This window comes from Grampus griseus, assembly GCF_964374135.1.
Source record: "Grampus griseus genome assembly, chromosome: 1".
NCBI classification, from domain to species: domain Eukaryota; kingdom Metazoa; phylum Chordata; class Mammalia; order Artiodactyla; family Delphinidae; genus Grampus; species Grampus griseus.
Genome location: NC_139017.1, coordinates 143,652,311 through 143,670,132, shown reverse-complemented (window position 1 = coordinate 143,670,132; position 17,822 = coordinate 143,652,311). Strand labels below are relative to the sequence as shown.

General features: G+C 35.9%; 1 protein-coding gene across 2 annotated transcripts in view; it reads right to left on the bottom strand.

Annotated features, from left to right (window-relative positions):
* The window catches only part of SPATA6 (spermatogenesis associated 6), a 152,525-nt gene that overhangs the window by 48,155 nt on the left and 86,548 nt on the right, over positions 1–17,822 (bottom strand). The window contains exons 10-11 of one of the 2 annotated variants that reach the window (XM_082658980.1): positions 7,821–8,005; positions 3,616–3,715 (exon numbers count right to left, since the gene is read on the bottom strand). In XM_082658980.1, coding sequence (XP_082515106.1) covers positions 3,616–3,715; positions 7,821–8,005 — 285 coding nt within the window. The remainder of the gene's footprint in view (positions 1–3,615; positions 3,716–7,820; positions 8,006–17,822) is intronic. The other variant, XM_082658981.1, reaches the window with a different exon arrangement.

Genomic DNA, 17,822 nt, shown 5'->3' with positions numbered 1-17,822 from the left:
CCTAGAAATTGATAACTTTATATCTAGTAAAACCACCCTACACAGAAGTAAAATCATGACGTTTTCAAACAAACAAAACTGGAATTCAAAGCCAGGATAATAACATGAAAGAAAGTACTAAAGGGAGTTTTTTGGGCAGGAGGAAAATGACTCAAAAATCCAAATGGGAATATGGAATTGCAGGAAAGGATGAAGAATAATAGAAAGGGTAAATATGTGATTAAAAATTACTATGCAAACAAAATTAATTTGTTGTGTGTTTTATATATGTAGAATCAAAATTCATCATAATAGATGTTCAGAAGAAGAGGTGGGGGCTTCCCTGGTGGCACAGTGGTTGAGAGTCCACCTGCCGATGCAGGGGACACGGGTTCGTGCCCCAGTCCAGGAAGATCCCACGTGCCGTGGAGTGGCTGGGCCCGTGAGCCATGGCCGCTGAGCCTGCGCGTCCGGAGCCTGTGCTCTGCAATGGGAGAGGCCACAACAGTGAGAGGCCCGCGTACGGCAAAAAAAAAAAAAAAAAAAGGAAGAGGTGGGTTAAAAAAAGAGTTAACTGTTTTTAGGTCCCAACATTACTGGGGAGGTCAGCAAAGAAATAATTTGTTATATATGCAAGTTGAAATCTCTAGGGAAATGAATAACAGAATAGTAAAAAAATGAATAATGAGTTAATAAAAAGGAAATGGATAATTAAAAAGTTACTAATCCAAATAAAATCTGCATCAATCTACATAAAAATTCTAGATTTTCATTATTGGAAAGAAATCTCATGTGCTATTCACAAGATACGCACTTTAAATATATTGATAAAAAGCAAAGGATGGAAAAATATACACCATGCATATACTAGGGAAAAGAAAGCTGCTGTAACTATACAACTAGTAGACAAAACATACTGTGAAACAAGAAATATTACTAGAAACAAAACGGAAACGTTTACATAAGAGGTTTGTATCGTAGTCTGAAATCTGTATCCAACTAACAATTTGGCTTCAAAATACATAACATAAAATTAACAGAACTAGAAAGAAAAACAGACATATTCACAATCATAAAACTTGAAACTTTCATGAAATTTGACACCTACCTACCACTATACAGAAAAAAATAATTCCAACAAAAAGCCTTTAGAAGAAAACATATGATAGAATCTTGAACTAGACTGATGGAAGAAATTTTCACATATTGAGGTATGGGGAATCATTCTGGCTTGTACATCATTTGGCTTGAACTTTATGCTAACTAGAGCCAGCAGTCTTATGGTCTGTCAAATGTACATTGTACAATTGCTTTAACTAAAAACAACAACAACAGCAAATAACAAAAATGCACTTTGCACTTACCAGACTGTTTAGAATGTCCACTTGGAAGATAGGGATAAATGTGGGCCCTTTCTATGACACTAATGCTAGTACTCCCTCGAAGATGCGGTTCCCTTCTCAGACACTGTGGTCATGCTGACTCGCTGTGTATGTGCTAATCAGTCTCTTTGGAAACTTTGAAGGACTGTACCCCTGTCATGTCTGATGTTTGTTCTTTGTTCTGACAAGATATGAAACTGAGGTTCAGGCATCCAAAATGGAGCCAGTTGGTCACTGTGGATGTGGTTTCAGACATGTTCCTGCATCACTAAGACCTTGAAATTTTCTGAACTGTATCAAACTCAAGGATACCACCAGCAGTTCTCAAAACAACATCTGCAGCTGCAGCCAGCTGCAACCTGAAGGTCTCAAGGTCTCCCCCTGTGACTACACAGCCATTTCGGACCCTAACCAATCCTTACTTAACTCATCTACCCAACTGTAACTCTGCGGTTTTTGCTGATATAAGCCTCCTACGCTTTGTAGTCTGGCAGAACACAATTCAAGTGCTTCTCCTTCACAATTCAAGTGTCCTCGGCTATAGTCCTCAGTCTGGCTCTAATAAAGCTCTTCTCTATTCCTATTTTGGATTTATTATTTCTGTTGACAAGACAAAAATTGTAAAAATGCTAATAAAAAAAGATAAATTTGATTCATTGTATGTAAGAACTTCTTTTCATCAAAAGATACCATTAAGAGAATGAAAAGGCAAGGCACAGAGTGGAAAAAGAAAATTGCAAAACATATATCTGACATATCAAAAATCAACATGGAACTTTAACAAAACAAAAAAGGAGACAACTCAGTACAAAAATAGGCAAATAACTTGAACAAGTACTCACAAAAGAGGATATCCAAATAGCAATAAACAAATGTACTAGTCATCAAGAAACAGCAAATTAAAACCATTATGTTATAAAAATATTTCTCACTATCAAAATGCCAAAATTAAAATACACACACACACACACACACACACACACACACACATACACAACCTATCAGTAGTAGCGAGGACAAACTGAATTCACACAGGCTGGTAGTGGGAGTGTAAACTGTTAAAATCACTTGGAAAAGTCTTTGGCGGTATCTAGTAAAGCTTAATGTTTACACACTCTATGAGTAATTCCACTGGTAGGGACATACCCAAATAAAATGTATACAATGTTACCCAAGGAATAAGCTGTTCATAGCAGTTCTAAAATAGCTCAAACCAGAAACAACCCACATGTCCATAAACAGAGGAATGCATAAATCAATGGCAGTATTTTCACACAATGAAATACCATGCAGCAGCAAGAGTGCAGAACCATATAACAAGATGTCTGTATTGCAAAAATGTCTGAATTGAAAAAACAAAATGAAGTAACTACGAAAAGAAGGGAAAAGACATGGTTGGATGTCATTTGTATAAAGATCAAAAATATACGATACTAATCTTGCTATTAGAAGTTAGGATAATGTTAACCCTGGGAGTGACAGTCACTGGGACTATCTATATTACACTTTGAAAACAAATTTAATTTAAAATCAATATGCATACAGAAACTTTCAACAGTACAAACTGATGTCAATGTCACATAATCCAGTTATATCTCCAGGACTAAGCTTGGTGTCCAACATGACTCATGATAAACAATTGTTTTTAAATTAATGACTGAAACAAGAAGTCAAACACAAAAAGAATAATATACTGTAATTATTTCCCAGCTGTTGTTCATATATATGTTTATTTGCCTTATGTCAGAAAGTATTCTCATACTGATCTTCTCTAATATTAAACCTGATAAACCTGACCTCTTCTTTTCCTCTTTTAAGTTTTAATTAACATAAAAATCAGCTGGGAAACTTCTCCAAAATACATATGTCTCATCCCATCTCTCGTTCTACCATTTAATCAAATCTGTTTGCAGGAAATGGAATTGCTTTATTCTGGGTCACAAAACAAGGGTTCCCATATTTTGAAGGCTGTGAAAAAATTATCATAAAGTCACTACTTACTGACTCTTTATGAGATAGTTATCACTAACATTTTTTATAGTTCACATGATCTGTGTCCAACATTTTGCATAATGACTCAGGTCAAGCAGGAAGTTAGATACATTGCCTTTAGCAAAACCACTGACTTCCATTAAATGGAGGTTGTATCTTTTCTATTCCTTCCCAGTGATTAAACTTTGCGAGCTTTAAGCATCTTGGGTGGTTTTCATGCCTAATTATAAAAAGCCTTCAAAAGAAAAATTTAGAAACTAACATATAGATGTCTCTGATGAGCCTGATGTGATTTCAAGACATTCTTTACCCGGTCATGGATCTCATCGCAGTTTGAAGGTGAACACCAGTCAGAATGGAATCTGTAGGCATAAAAAACAAAGGTGACTTGTAGCCAGAGGGAGAGAAAAGTAAATCTTTCCAAATGCCAGACACAGAAAGTTATTTTTTCTTATCTCTATGTGATAACATAAAAAGATTAAAATAACATATTTTCTTTCTTTGACCGAGGGCGAGAGGCAGATATAAAATCAGGTACTAATTCTCAACTGTAGTATTAAGTCCTCACAATATGTTCCATTAACAGTCTTAATAATAAAGTTTGACATGATTTGGGGAGAGCATATCTATATATCTGACCATTTTAACAATTTCCATACATAATTCTTTAGAGGTTTATCTTTAAATAAAGATATAAATTTTTATATTAGAGCAATAACTCCACCTATAAGTGCCTTTAAAATTAGTTCTTATTTTCCAGTCTTGAAATTAAACATGTCAAAGAAGAAGGAAAGCAACTATTCCTCTTTCTCATGCCCTTCCCAAACTCAAAACTGGCACTTGTATAATTAAGCTACTTTATTTGTTTTATACAAGTAATAATGAAAATTTCCACATCCATCTGATTATAATGCATCTACATGACATATTCTTGATAATTCCTTTATAGAGCAATGAGTACTAAAATGTTAACAGGTTGCTTAAAACTTTCTAGCTCCCCGTTTGTTCTTACAAAGTTATAATTTTACGTGTTTACACAAAGTATAAACTGTTAAGCAGGATAAATGATTTATATAATCTGTTTTAAAGAATGCAATCAGTAATGGATGATCAACTATATATAAATTTTAATCTCCTGCATTTGTAATAGGAAGTGTTGCTGCATTTATGGAAATATATCGGCAGACCTTGCTATTTGCTACATATGTAACACATCTTGAAAATCAGAGACCCAAAATCCAGCTCCAAGAGGATCTCTTCAATGATACTATGAGAGGATCCACTAGTCTGTGCTGTGGGATAAGAAATAATTACCTAGCAATCTAACTCCATTTACAAAAAGCAAAACCTTTAGCATGATTAAAAAGAATATCAGCTCCTTTTAAATTAGATTTTCTATTATTGCTTAGTCTGATTTTAGTAATAACTCTACAAGCTAATATAAATTATAAGTCATAATATTAATATTTATACTTTAAGGAGAAAACTGCTTCTGAAATGTAACACTTATAATCAAAATTGAAACCCTTGTATGGTGTGTTAACCCTATAGGAGGTATTCTTTAAATAGGCTTACAGCAAAAAGGACTTTCACTGTAAATAAATTCATTTGCTTAGAGTCACTGGTAAAGTTTTCAAAAGTCTGTTTATTCATATACATGATTAAGGAGTCAGCTTTTTACAGCAATCTTAGAGGAAAACTTATTTAATTTTAATGAAGATTTACCCAGATAAACCAGAGCTGTATGTTCTGTCATATTCCCAAGTTTGCCTGGGACATAAAATCTACATTTACATCAGTTTAAATTGTTTATTGATTCCAATGGATTGTATAAACATAGTATATTTCTCGGTGACCTAAAAGCCAGATCAGAGAGTCTTATATTTAAAGATGTGGTACTGAGTGTGCTAAAAAGAACAAAATGTTTTTGTTCCTAGTAATGTCTTAAAGACATATTGTTTGATATATTTTACTTTCTCCTATAGACTAGATCTAGATCTTTTTTAGAAAATACACTCAAAGCAGAGGTGTTCTACGTTAGTGAAAGTAAAAAAGTTTATTTACCCTGGAAAGTACCCCAATAAAATTTTATTAACTTATTTAGATGTATTCAAACTAAATTGCCATTATATTCTTTTATTTTAAAAGTACCTCAAATTTCCTCAAGTCATAAGTAAAATATGTAATGTTTAATATTTGAATCACTGATATCCTGCTGGCAAAGAACTTATTTATCTATATCTACTATCCAACATCAAAATAAATGTGTAAATGCTGTTACCTACTCTAAACCATCCCCTGTATTGAAATATGAAAAAGGGACAGTTGACTTTAGCTACCCTCAATAAAGAATTTTTGAAAATAGCCTCAGTAAAGAATTTATCAACCTGGCTTCAAAGCTGGGACAATTATATACAAGGATAAAATAACACAAGACTAAAATTGATATTTTACTATAGTAGTAGACAACTGGAGAGTTCTGCAAAGTATGCAAAAAGGTAGAAAAATAAATCAATATTTATAAAAACATATCCAAGGAGATACAGGTAAAAAAAATTCTTGAAAACCTACAGATATGGCAAAGAATCTAATCAAGAAAACCACAAGGGCTTCCCTGGTGGCGCAGTGGTTGAGAGTCCGCCTGCCGATGCAGGGGACACGGGTTCGTGCCCCGGTTCGGGAGGATCCCACATGCCGCGGAGCGGCTGGGCCCGTGAGCCATGGCCGCTGAGCCTGTGTGTCCGGAACCTGTGCTCCACAACGGGAGAGGCCACAACAGTGAGAGGCCCGCATACCACAAAAAAGAAAAAAGAAAAAAAAGAAAACCACAAGTGCTTAATTCTAAAAGTAGGGAAAAAGAGTGTAGCACCAACTGAATATCTGAACATCTGAGCAGACATGGAAATCAAAGAAAGTCCCTGAAAACTGAGATGCAAGTTACCAGACTTCAGTAGAAAAACCTCTCTTCAAGAGCTTCTCCTGAACTTTTAAAGCCTATAGATACACAGACATATATCTCCCTATGTAAATATACAGATGTATCTAACTATGTATCTATCTATCTATGTATCTATGTATCTATCCATCTATGTATCTATCTATGTATCTATGTATCTATCTACCTACCTACCTACCTACCTATCTGTCTGAACTTGATCTCCATAGGCATAAGTCTAATACACTTGAAGCAACATTCATCAAAATTCCCTATCTCAGGATGAGGGTCTCTAGCATACCTTCATATACCCATTTCAAATGCTTACAGGGCTAATGAGGAAACAGATAAATCTATCTGTTCAAGACAGAGATGTTTTAATACAGTTTCCAAACTGATATACTCTTGTTTAAATCATCAGTTTTGAGATGAACTTTTGATAGACTCTCTACAGCTAATTTAAACTTTCTTATTTATGCCTGATAGCCCTAAGTACGCTGCAGGAATTTGGTGTGGTACTTTAGCTTTTTCATACCATTTGTAAAGATAGGTTTTATTTCTATGTGTTGACGGCATATCTCTTAGGTTTTCAAATTTCTATAAAATTTCTTAAATACCCAGGGTTGGGTTTTTGGTTTTGTTTTTTAATTTATGACAACTCTTGTTTTCTATGTTACCAAGAGGGAGGCAAGGAATTTCCAATTTGGATTCAACAACAACAAAAACAGATGAAGAAGAATTCTTTCTTTCCCATTCAAATTATAACAAGTGTCTAACTTTGTTTGCCAAGCATTTTTAGAGGGAGAACTAGAATCTTTACATAAGGTTAAGACAGACAGACGATTAAGATTCTCTTGGCAAGTTGGGGGTAGGTAATTTGAGGAAAATAGGCGCCATGTACCAATAATATATAGTATCATCATTATCACTAAAAGGAAAATAAAACCTATGCTATTTTTATACATAAGCCATGACTATAATACTAAATCTCTATGAATCTACTAAAAACAAACTATCATATACTCTATTTTTCACTTGGGAACTACAAAATTTAATTAGGGTTAAAGTGACCCTAATTAATAAACTCACTAATAGTTAATAAACTCACTTTGAGAGAACTGGGCTGGGGAGAAGTATCTAGCATTGTATAATATGCAATATGTTCTAAACAAAAACAATTTAAAGTCAGTCTCTTAAAATCAGATTATCCCGTTAAGAACAATCACATCACATACATAATTACTGCCTGCTCTTTTCTTTTCTTTTTTTTTTTTTTGCGGCACGCGGGCCTCTCACTGTTGTGGCCTCTCCCATTGCGGAGCACAGGCTCCGGACGCGCAGGCTCAGCGGCCATGGCTCACGGGCCCAGCCGCTCCGCGGCATGTGAGATCTTCCCGGATCAGGGCACGAACCCACGTCCCCTGCATCGGCAGGCGGACTCTCAACCACTGCGCCACCAGGGAAGCCCTGCCTGCTCTTTTCTAATGATGATTACTCAAAAATTTAGTACAGAAATAGAGACCAAGCATTACCTTTCCCTGAGAGAAGCACGATTTAACACAGGGCTTGGAGAATGCTTCGGCATTGTAGAGGGTGCTGAATGAACGAGTGAGGTCCTGGATGAATGCTGGGGCTTGCTACGTGACCTTGAACTCAAATAGTCATCATATCTTTCCAAAGAGTCATCGAAGTCTCTCCCATGAGGTGTTCTGATGACCTGTTTAAAAATTTTTTATATATATACATATATATATGTGTATATATATAGATACACATATATATACATGTATATATATATACACACACACACACAGAGGATATATATAGTGACATTATACACACACACACACACACACATACCCTTTGTAAAAGTAAAAAAATCAAATATAATGCCACAGCTATATTTGAAGGTAAATTTCAAAATGTAGCAGTCATTACTACCACTGCATGACTAGACATTAAATACATATGATTATTCATTCCACATGTCCAAAATCTACAGAACTTTATCAATTCCAATGGCTTTTGAGTAGGAATAGGGTAAAGGTAGGGATGTATATAAAACAAAGGACAAATACACATGATATATATAATGACAGTCTAGTTTATCTATGAGGCCAAACAAAACAGAATTCTAGTCCTCATACTCATTCATTGCTTCATAATAAATCAGGGTAGATAAATGAATAAATTCTTACCCTTGTAGAACTTATATTCTAGTAAAATTTACATTCTAGTAAGGAGAGAGAGATTTAAAAACACACACCTGGAGTCTGTCATACAGAGTGAAGTAAGTCAGAAAGAGAAAAACAAATACCGTATGCTAACACATATATATGGAATCTAAAAAAAAAACCAAAAAAAAAAAAAAAAACATGGTTCTGAAGAACCTAGGGGCAGGACAGGAATAAAGACGCAGAAGTAGAGAATGGACTCAATTGAGGACACAGGGAGGGGGAAGGGTAAGCTGGGATGAAGTGAGAGAGTGGCATGGACATCTATACACTATCAAATGTAAAATAGATAGCTAGTGGGAAGCAGCCGCATAGCACAGGGAGATCAGCTCAGTGCTCTGTGACCACCTAGAGGGGTCGGATAGGGAGGGTGGGAGGGAGATGCAAGAGGGAGGGAATATGGGGATATATGTATATGTATAGCTGATTCACTTTGTTATAAAGCAGAAACTAACACACCATTGTAAAGCAATTATACTCCAATAAAGATGTTAAAACACACACACACACACACACACACACACACACCTGCCCGCCCAAAATAAATAGGTAAAATATACAGTATCTGGAAGGATGGTAAATACCATGGGAAGAAAATAAAGGCGATAAGAAGTGCTGCTGGGTGGAGTGGCAGGGGTATGTAGGGCAGGAGCTGTAATTCTAAATACAGTAGTCAATTGGGACCTCACAGAGAAGACTGTCCTAGTAAAGATCTAGGGAGTAAAGGCCTGAAGACCCTAGTGAAGACCATAAGACCTAAGTCAGGGGGACATTTGTGAGAAGAACATTCCAGAAAGAGAGAAAAATAAACACAAAGATCCTGTGGATGGGGTAGGGTGCATGCCTGATAGTTAGAAATAGCAAGGAAGCCAACAGGGCTACACAGAATAGTAGGAAATAAAGTAAATAAGGTAAATTTTAAGGATTTAGCCTTCTATTCTAAACCTTCTATTCTAAAGGAAAAATAAGCTCTTTTTATTTTTTTGTAAGTAAGATCTCCTCGGCTACTGTGTTGAGAACAGTCTATAGTGGGCCCAAGGGCAAAGGCAAGGAAATCAGTTAAGAAACTATTACAACAAAGTATGGAAAGAACGCTGGCTTGATTCTGAGCGATAGCAGTGGAGGCAAAAAGTGATCAGATTCAGAAGTCATCTGGAAGATACAGCCAACAGGATTTGCACAGACTGACTATCAAGGATAACATCAAAGTTTTCTGGTGAAATCACCTGGAAGAGTTGAGTTTGTATGAATTAGCTATACCCTTCCAAATGGACAGGTGGAAGAGTAAGATATTAGGAGTCTTGTTTTGGACATGTTGAGCTTCACACATCTATTCATCATCCAAACTATTAAAGCAGAGGTTCAGGAGAAGAGTCCAGGATAAATGTACAAGCTGGTAATTTCCAGAGTCTAAATGACATTTAAAAGTATGGCACTAGGTGATATAACCAAGGAAGTGAGCATAAATAGGAAACACCTGAAAACTGAGCCCTGGGAAGACTCCACTGTTTAGAGGCTGGGAAGATGAGAAGGAAACAAACTGAGGAATGGCCAGGGAAGAAGTGGAAGAAAAAGGAGAATGTGTTATTCTGGAAGTCAATTAAATAATGTATTTCAAGGAGGAGGAGTAACTAGCTCGGTCAAGTACTGCTGACAGGTCAAGGCAGAAAAGGCTAGGAATGAACTTCTGGATTTTAGCAGCGGTGGGGGGGGTCATAAATAATATTAATAAGAGTAGCTTTGGTGGGGGCTTCCCTGGTAGCACAGTGGTTAAGAGTCCGCCTGCCAATGCAGGGGACATGGGTTTGAGCCCTGGAACAGGAAGAGCCCACATGCCGCGGAGCAACTAAGCCCATGTGCCACAACTACTGAGCATGTGAGCCACAAATACTGAGCCCCTGTGCCACAATTACCAAAGTCCATGCACCTAGAGCCCATGCTCTGCAACAAGAGAAGCCACCGCAATGAGAAGCCCATGCACCACAGTGAAGAGTAGCCCCAGCTTGCCACAACTAGAGAAAGCCTGTGTGCAGCAACAAAGACCCAACACAGCCAAAAATAAATTAAAATAATTTTAAAAAAAGAGCAGCTTTGGTGGAATGACGGGAGTGATAATCTGGAGTTAAGTTCAAGAGAGAATGAGAGAGACCTAAATGTAAGGCCAGACACTATCAAACTCTTAGAGGAAAACATAGGCAGAACACTGTATGACATAAATCACAGCAAGATCCTTTTTGACCCACCTCCTAGAGAAATGGAAATAAAAACGAAAATAAACAAATGGGACCTAATGAAACTTAAAAGCTTTTGCACAGCAAAGGAAACCATAAACAAGACAAAAAGACAACCCTCAGAATGGGAAAAAATATTTGCAAATGAAGCAACTGACAAAGGATTAATCTCCAAAATTTACAAGCAGCTCATGCAGCTCAAAATCAAAAAAAGAAACAACCCAATCCAAAAATGGGCAGAAGACCTAGACATTTCTCCAAAGAAGATATACAGATTGCCAACAAACACATGAAAGAATGCTCAACATCATTAATCATTAGAGAAATGCAAATCAAAACTACAATGAGATATCATCTCACACTGGTCAGAATGGCCATCATCAAAAAATCTACAAACAATAAATGCTGGGGAGGGTGTGGAGAAAAGGGAACCCTCTTGCACTGTTGGTGGGAATATAAATTGATACAGCAACTATGGAGAACAGCATGGAGGTTCCTTAAAAAACTAAAAATAGAACTACCATACGACCCACTACTGGGCATGTACCCTGAGAAAGCCGTAATTCAAAAAGTCATGTACCACAATGTTCATTGCAGCTCTATTTACAATAGCCAGGACATGGAAGCAACCTAAGTGTCCATCGACAGATGAATGGATAAAGAAGATGTGGCACATATATACAATGGAATATTACTCAGCCATAAAAAGAAACGAAATTGAGTTATTTGTAGTGAGGTGGACGGACCTAGAGTCTGTCATACAGAGTGAAGTAAGTCAGAAAGAGAAAAACAAATACCGTATGCTAACACATATGTATGGAATCTAAAGAACAGAAACAAAAAGAAATGGTCATGAAGAACCTAGGGGCAAGATGGGAATAAAGACGCAGACCTACTAGAGAATGGACTTGAGGATATGGGGAGGGGGGAGGGTAAGCTGGGACAAAGTGAGAGAGTGGCATGGACATATATACACTACGAAACGTAAAATAGATAGCTAGTGGGAATCAGCTGCATAGCACAGGGAGATCAGCTCGGTGGTTTGTGACCACCTAGAGGGGTGGGATAGGGAAGGTGGGAGGGAGGGAGATGCAAGAGGGAAGAGATATGGGAACATATGTATATGTATAACTGATTCACTTTGTTATAAAGCAGAAACTAACACACCATTGTAAAGCAATTATACTCCAATAAAGATGCTAAAAAAAAAATTAGGTAAATACCAAGGAAATCTGAGTAAATTAAGGACTTTAGTTAATAATAATATATCTATATTGATCCATCAATTATAACAAATGTACCATACTAAATAAGATGATAATAATATGAGAAACTGGGTATGGAGTATATGAGAACTCTCTGTACTATCTTTGTGTTTTTTATGTAAATATAAAACTGCTCTTAAAAAAAAAAAAAGAACTGCCATTTAAAAAAAAATAGAATTAAGCTATGCTAGGTAAAATTTTAAAATTTAACTTGCCCTTTTGCTTACATTTATTTTCTTTATGCTTCCAATCCACCAACGTTCTTTCTGTTACATTTTTATCTTATGATTTTATCCCTTAGTTCAGGTATTGTTTTATAATGCACATCCCTACTATATCATGTACATATCACAAAGAAAGTGGATTAGTTGTGTTGTAACACACAAAAACATCACCCTTGGGCAGACTTTTCATACCAGGCACATCTCATAGCCCCATCCTTTGTTGGTTGCCTTTGGGTTCCTATTCCTGACCCAATGGTGTCTGGATTATAGTGTTGACATAACTCAAAACATGGTGACTCATGGCTGCGTTTTCACTAGAGGCCCCAGAGATATGGCAGTTATCTGGTAAACCTAGCCATCCTAGGTCCTGATTAGGGTAGACTTCAAACCCTCTTTTGTATTGACCCAGCTTTCTTATCTCTTCTCTGGCATATATTCCCTGCAAATACTATGCCAATGTACCCAAGACACTAAATGCTTCTAGAAAAAAAAATTAAATTAACCATATAGATTGGTTAGTTTTATTATGAATTTATTATTGTCAGTATGATATGGACACTCAAATTACTTTGACAGTCTCTAATGCCAGCATCCTCATTGGAATTAATACATCCTTCCCATAATGTTCTTTAAATCCTCTGACACTCTCACACAGATGTTTCTAGCATGCTACCTCTGCTCTCCTGTGAATCTTCTGAGTCCACACATGTATGCTCCCTTCTATCTAATCTCAGAAGTTTCTTCGATCCAAGAATAACACCTACCTCCATCTGTGCTTTATCCCCATTCTTTTTCACATCCTTTGAACTTCCCTCCATTCATTATTAGCATGCTATCTGTATTTCCAGCTTCTTCACTTCAACGGGCTCCCAACTTTTAATGCAATTCATGCCTGATCTCTCCCATTTTTATCTCTCTTCTTTTGTACATTAAAAAAACTTATTGAAGGTGCAGACTAAACATATTGCTATTTTTCTACCTCTCCTGTACTTATAATGTTTCATCAAAACCTACTCTTCCACAACTTATTTTATAAATCCTGTCTTTTCCTCCCAGTTCTCATACTACTTGGCCTCTGCAGCATTTGTCACTGGTCAGTCCTCTTTTAGGTCTTCTCTCCTGAATTTCTCCTCTGTTTCCTTAGTCACCTCTTTTCATGGTCCAGTGGACATTCTTCATCCTTCATCTCATCACTGAAATCAGTGGCTGCTCTCCAATGTCACACTTTCTGCCCCTGTCTCATGTACCTTCTCTTTGGTTGATTTCCTTTGCTTCTATTATCAAGTGTACAGTAATCTTTGAAACACTTATCTATGGACAAGACTTAGCTTTCCAAGACATATCTCTGGAAATCCAGATCTGGATACCCATTTCTCTGTAAGGCAGCTCTATTTGGATTTTCCACATGTGACCAAAACTCAGTAAATTTAAAAATTTTATCTCCACCATGCTCTTACCTCTGCTATTCCAGATTTCATCATTATCTTAGACCTAAGCTAAAAATCCATAATTCATATTTCCACAACACCAAGTATGGTCCATCTCTTTATTCACTCCAGAGCAAGCTATTTATGGACGACATAAATTTTAGAATTCCGTCGTCTTGAAATCTTAAATAAATTCGAGAAAATGTCAATTCTATCAATGAAAAAAAAAAAAGAAAACTGAGATGGTTGATTGAAAATTTAGGGGACCTGTCAGATCAAATGAAAGAACTGAAAAAATTAATAACTATATAATATCATTTAAATGGCATTAGACATAGGAAAAAGTAGAATTGGCACTATTTGGCTTTATCAAATTGACAACGTAACGCGCATAGTTTTGAACTTTCCCAAAATATAGTGAAAGAGTTAAAAATTCTCAGAGTAGAAAAATTATTGAAAGACAAAATAGAAGAAAAACTTTCCTGAACTAATGAGATACATCACGGGGGATATTATGAACCAGCAACATTAATTAAAAGAACAAAAACACCACAAAAAAAAAAAAAGAGAAAATAAGAGAGAGGAACTGAATTTATTTAACAAATACTTACCTTCCAGTCACCATGTTAAATGTTGGGATTACAACAGTGAACACAACGAAATCCCTGCCTTTATGAGCTTATGTCCTAGCAGTTACTATCAACGAAATATTTGACCTTTTAAGAAGGTCAATATGACCTTTAATCTTTCTCAGATTCATTTCACTTGTATGTAAAACAGGGTTAATAACAGCTACCTTATAGATCTTCCGTCATTTATTTAAAGTATCTTGCAGAATGCCTAGGTGCGTGAATTAGTTATACAACAAATATAAGTCCTTTATTATTAAGACACCACTCCAACATGGCTTCTTACTTCAACCCTACCACAATTTTCACTGTTTTCCAGAATTACAGCAACATATGGTGAGCCAGCAGTCAGCTGAGAGAATCAAGCTTTCATCCCAGAACCAAACAGCATGTAATTCAAATGACTCAGTTACAGTCCCAAATAACTGACCAAGAAATATGTGATCCAGATTGAATAAAAGAAAAAATTGAAAAGTGCTCTATTGTTAGCTGTTCACAGAGACAAAGTAAAAACACGGTGAATGTCAAAAACAAGATCAAAAAGGTCCATGACCAATAAATACAAGTGTATATATTAAGAGACTGATAGAAAAGAAAAAAAAGTGCTATAATGCTGTTTCTAGAATTATATCCAAATATGAGTCACTTGGCTTATAGTAGAGAGATTATTTTCTCTTCATTAATTTCAATGCCATTTGAGTCATGCTGGCTGGCAGACCATTTCATTTTTTGTTTACTAAAATTTCTCCACAAACTAGTCAGCAACGCTTTAAATAAAGCCTCTTCTAGGTGACTACAACTGACTTTTTTTCTCTTTATCAGAATATTCACTGAGAATCTCTTGAACAACATATTAGCTAACACACAGATCTAGAGAGGTACAGGGATTTGAAATCACAGACCAGATGATACAGGGTATTAACACAAAGAAAACTGACAGTGAGATATGCTAGGTGGCAAATACATCTTAACGACAATATCTGCAGAAGGACATTTATAGACTTCTAATGGTCTAAATGGTGGAGGTCTCATGGAGGAGGTGGATTGGAATCAAGGCCATAAGTAGAGAAAAGGGGGAGATAGGGCATTCCAAGTAGAGGAAAAGGCACAAGGAAAGATAAACAATGAGTACAGTCACTTGGCTAGTTCTGTAGGAAAGTAATCAGAGAGAATATCACAGAGGTGGAGAGGGGCACACTGTAGAGAACCTTGAATGCTGCAACTCAATACTATCTGACATTTATTAAGCACCTTCTATGTATCAAATACTGAACAAGGTAGGAGACAGTAGTCACAGGTAAATATAACAGGAGACCTCAAAGATATTACAATCCAGAATGAGAGACATGAAAAAACAAGTAATGATAAAACAATGAGGAAGGAAATTAGAACTAAATAGATATACAATAAGTAATTGTGCAGTGGGGACACAGCTGGGATGTATTCCTTCCATGGAATTAGAATAAATATTTGTTTTGGAAAATTATTTATCTAAATGGGGAACGGAAGGTATAATAAGGGGGTAAGTCTTTGATAAGAATCCACTTCAAATTTTCAACCGTAAAACTCAGCTTAAGAAAACGTTTTCGCAGCTCTTGTGAGTTTTCCATAGGTTGCTTATTCACGTCCTAAAGCCAAATGGAATGTTATCTCTTTGGCTCGTAACAGAAGAGTTACATTTCTTGGATGACTCCTCAAGAACCCTGCCTTGGAGTGTTCAAAGAACAGGGTTCAAATCCCTGCTTGTTATGCGACCCTGAGCAAATCATGTACTCTAAGTTTTTATTTCCTTCTCTATAAACTGGGGAAATTATCTTACAGGTTTGCTACAGAAAATAGTAGCAAAATTAGTACAAACACAAAGCAGAGGGCTCGAGTTATGAAAGACAACAGTATTTATTTCCTCTGTTTACAGCAACCTTCATATTTCAGCATAAACAGTTTTTTTTTTGTTTTACATTTACAGAAATAGTTCTTTAAATGCCATTTCTAAGATCTCAGAAATGTAATAATTCCAATATTGCAAATGTTGCAATGTACCAAGATAAAATCTAATATTTTTAAACCAACCTGAAATTGTTACAGGTAGAAAAGAAAATTTCATACACCAAATTCATCGTAATTATATAAATGTAATGTAATTAAATGACATACTTTTCAAATATGTGATACATAATGGTTTGGTTATACCATACTTATGAAATAAGGTTCCTGAAAAGTTGTTTACACAATAAGTTCATAAGTTAAATAATATTTATGCCCATGAAAATTTTATATTTATAGGAACTTCAAGGTCAAATTAATGGAATAGAGAACCACTAAGTATAAATAGGAACCAGGAAATTCACTTATCCAACAAATATTTGTTGAAAGCCCATTTAGTGCCTGGTACTACACACCATGCTTTAAAGTTTCTCCTTTGTCATGGGACATAAAACTTAAGAAATAAATAAAAATAACTCTAATGGAATTTGCTGGGAAGTAGTTGAGAATGAAGACTATAGGAAAGAAGTGCAGTAGAGGTACTATTTTCAGGGTAGTAAGAACAAAGCACAGTTCTGATTCAAAAGGGAGAGAAGCAGATATTGGCAACTGAGATCAGTTTCTCAATTTTGCTGAAAACATTCCTTTTGAATCCTACTGAAGGGAATGATCCATTCCTACCTTATCAATTTAAAAATACATATGCTCAACTATCTGGTTTGGTTTAAGGAAGATGTACTTTCTTTACACGGAAGAAAAATTTAGAAGAAATTCTAAATTCTAAAATAATGCAATGAAAATGATAAGTAATTCCTAAGTGTGTCCATCTTTAGGGGGTAGGGGGAAATTCCTCCCTTCTTAGACCACTGTTCAATGCACTTATATAAATAACTTGTTTAATCCTCACAACGACCCTATGTGGTATTTTTATTACCTACACTTTACAGGAGAGGAAACTGAAGCAACGTCAAACAGCTATTAAGTGGTAGGGGTCCCAGGCCAGTGAACTATGAGAGATCCACAGCAGAAAAAAATGGAAAATTCCCACAGCCCAGGCCTCACAGGATGCCTATGAGGAAAGTTCCACAGAAGATGTGCTAACAATCTGTTTTACTAACAACCCAATAAAAAGAGCCAAGGAACAAACCGACAAACTGTTCCCAAGGAAGAAATTAAATATCCCCCAATTAATTTTATGATGTGATCATAACATTGCTACCAAACCACTCAAGAAAAGCAGAAGAAAGGTAATTAGAGACCACTCTTACTAGTGACCATATGTGACAAAATATCTTAAGTAAAATATTAACAAATTAAATTTAGTGATGTTCAAAAAAAGAATACAACATGATTAAGCTGGGTACATTCAAAGAATACAAGAATGGGTTATCAATAGAAAATCTATTAATTCACTATAGAAAAATCATTATCAACTCAATAGATGCTGAAAAAATTATTCAATAACATCCAACAACCACTCGTAATTAAAACATATACATACCTTGCAAACAAGGAATTTCAAAGGGAACTTCCTTAACTTG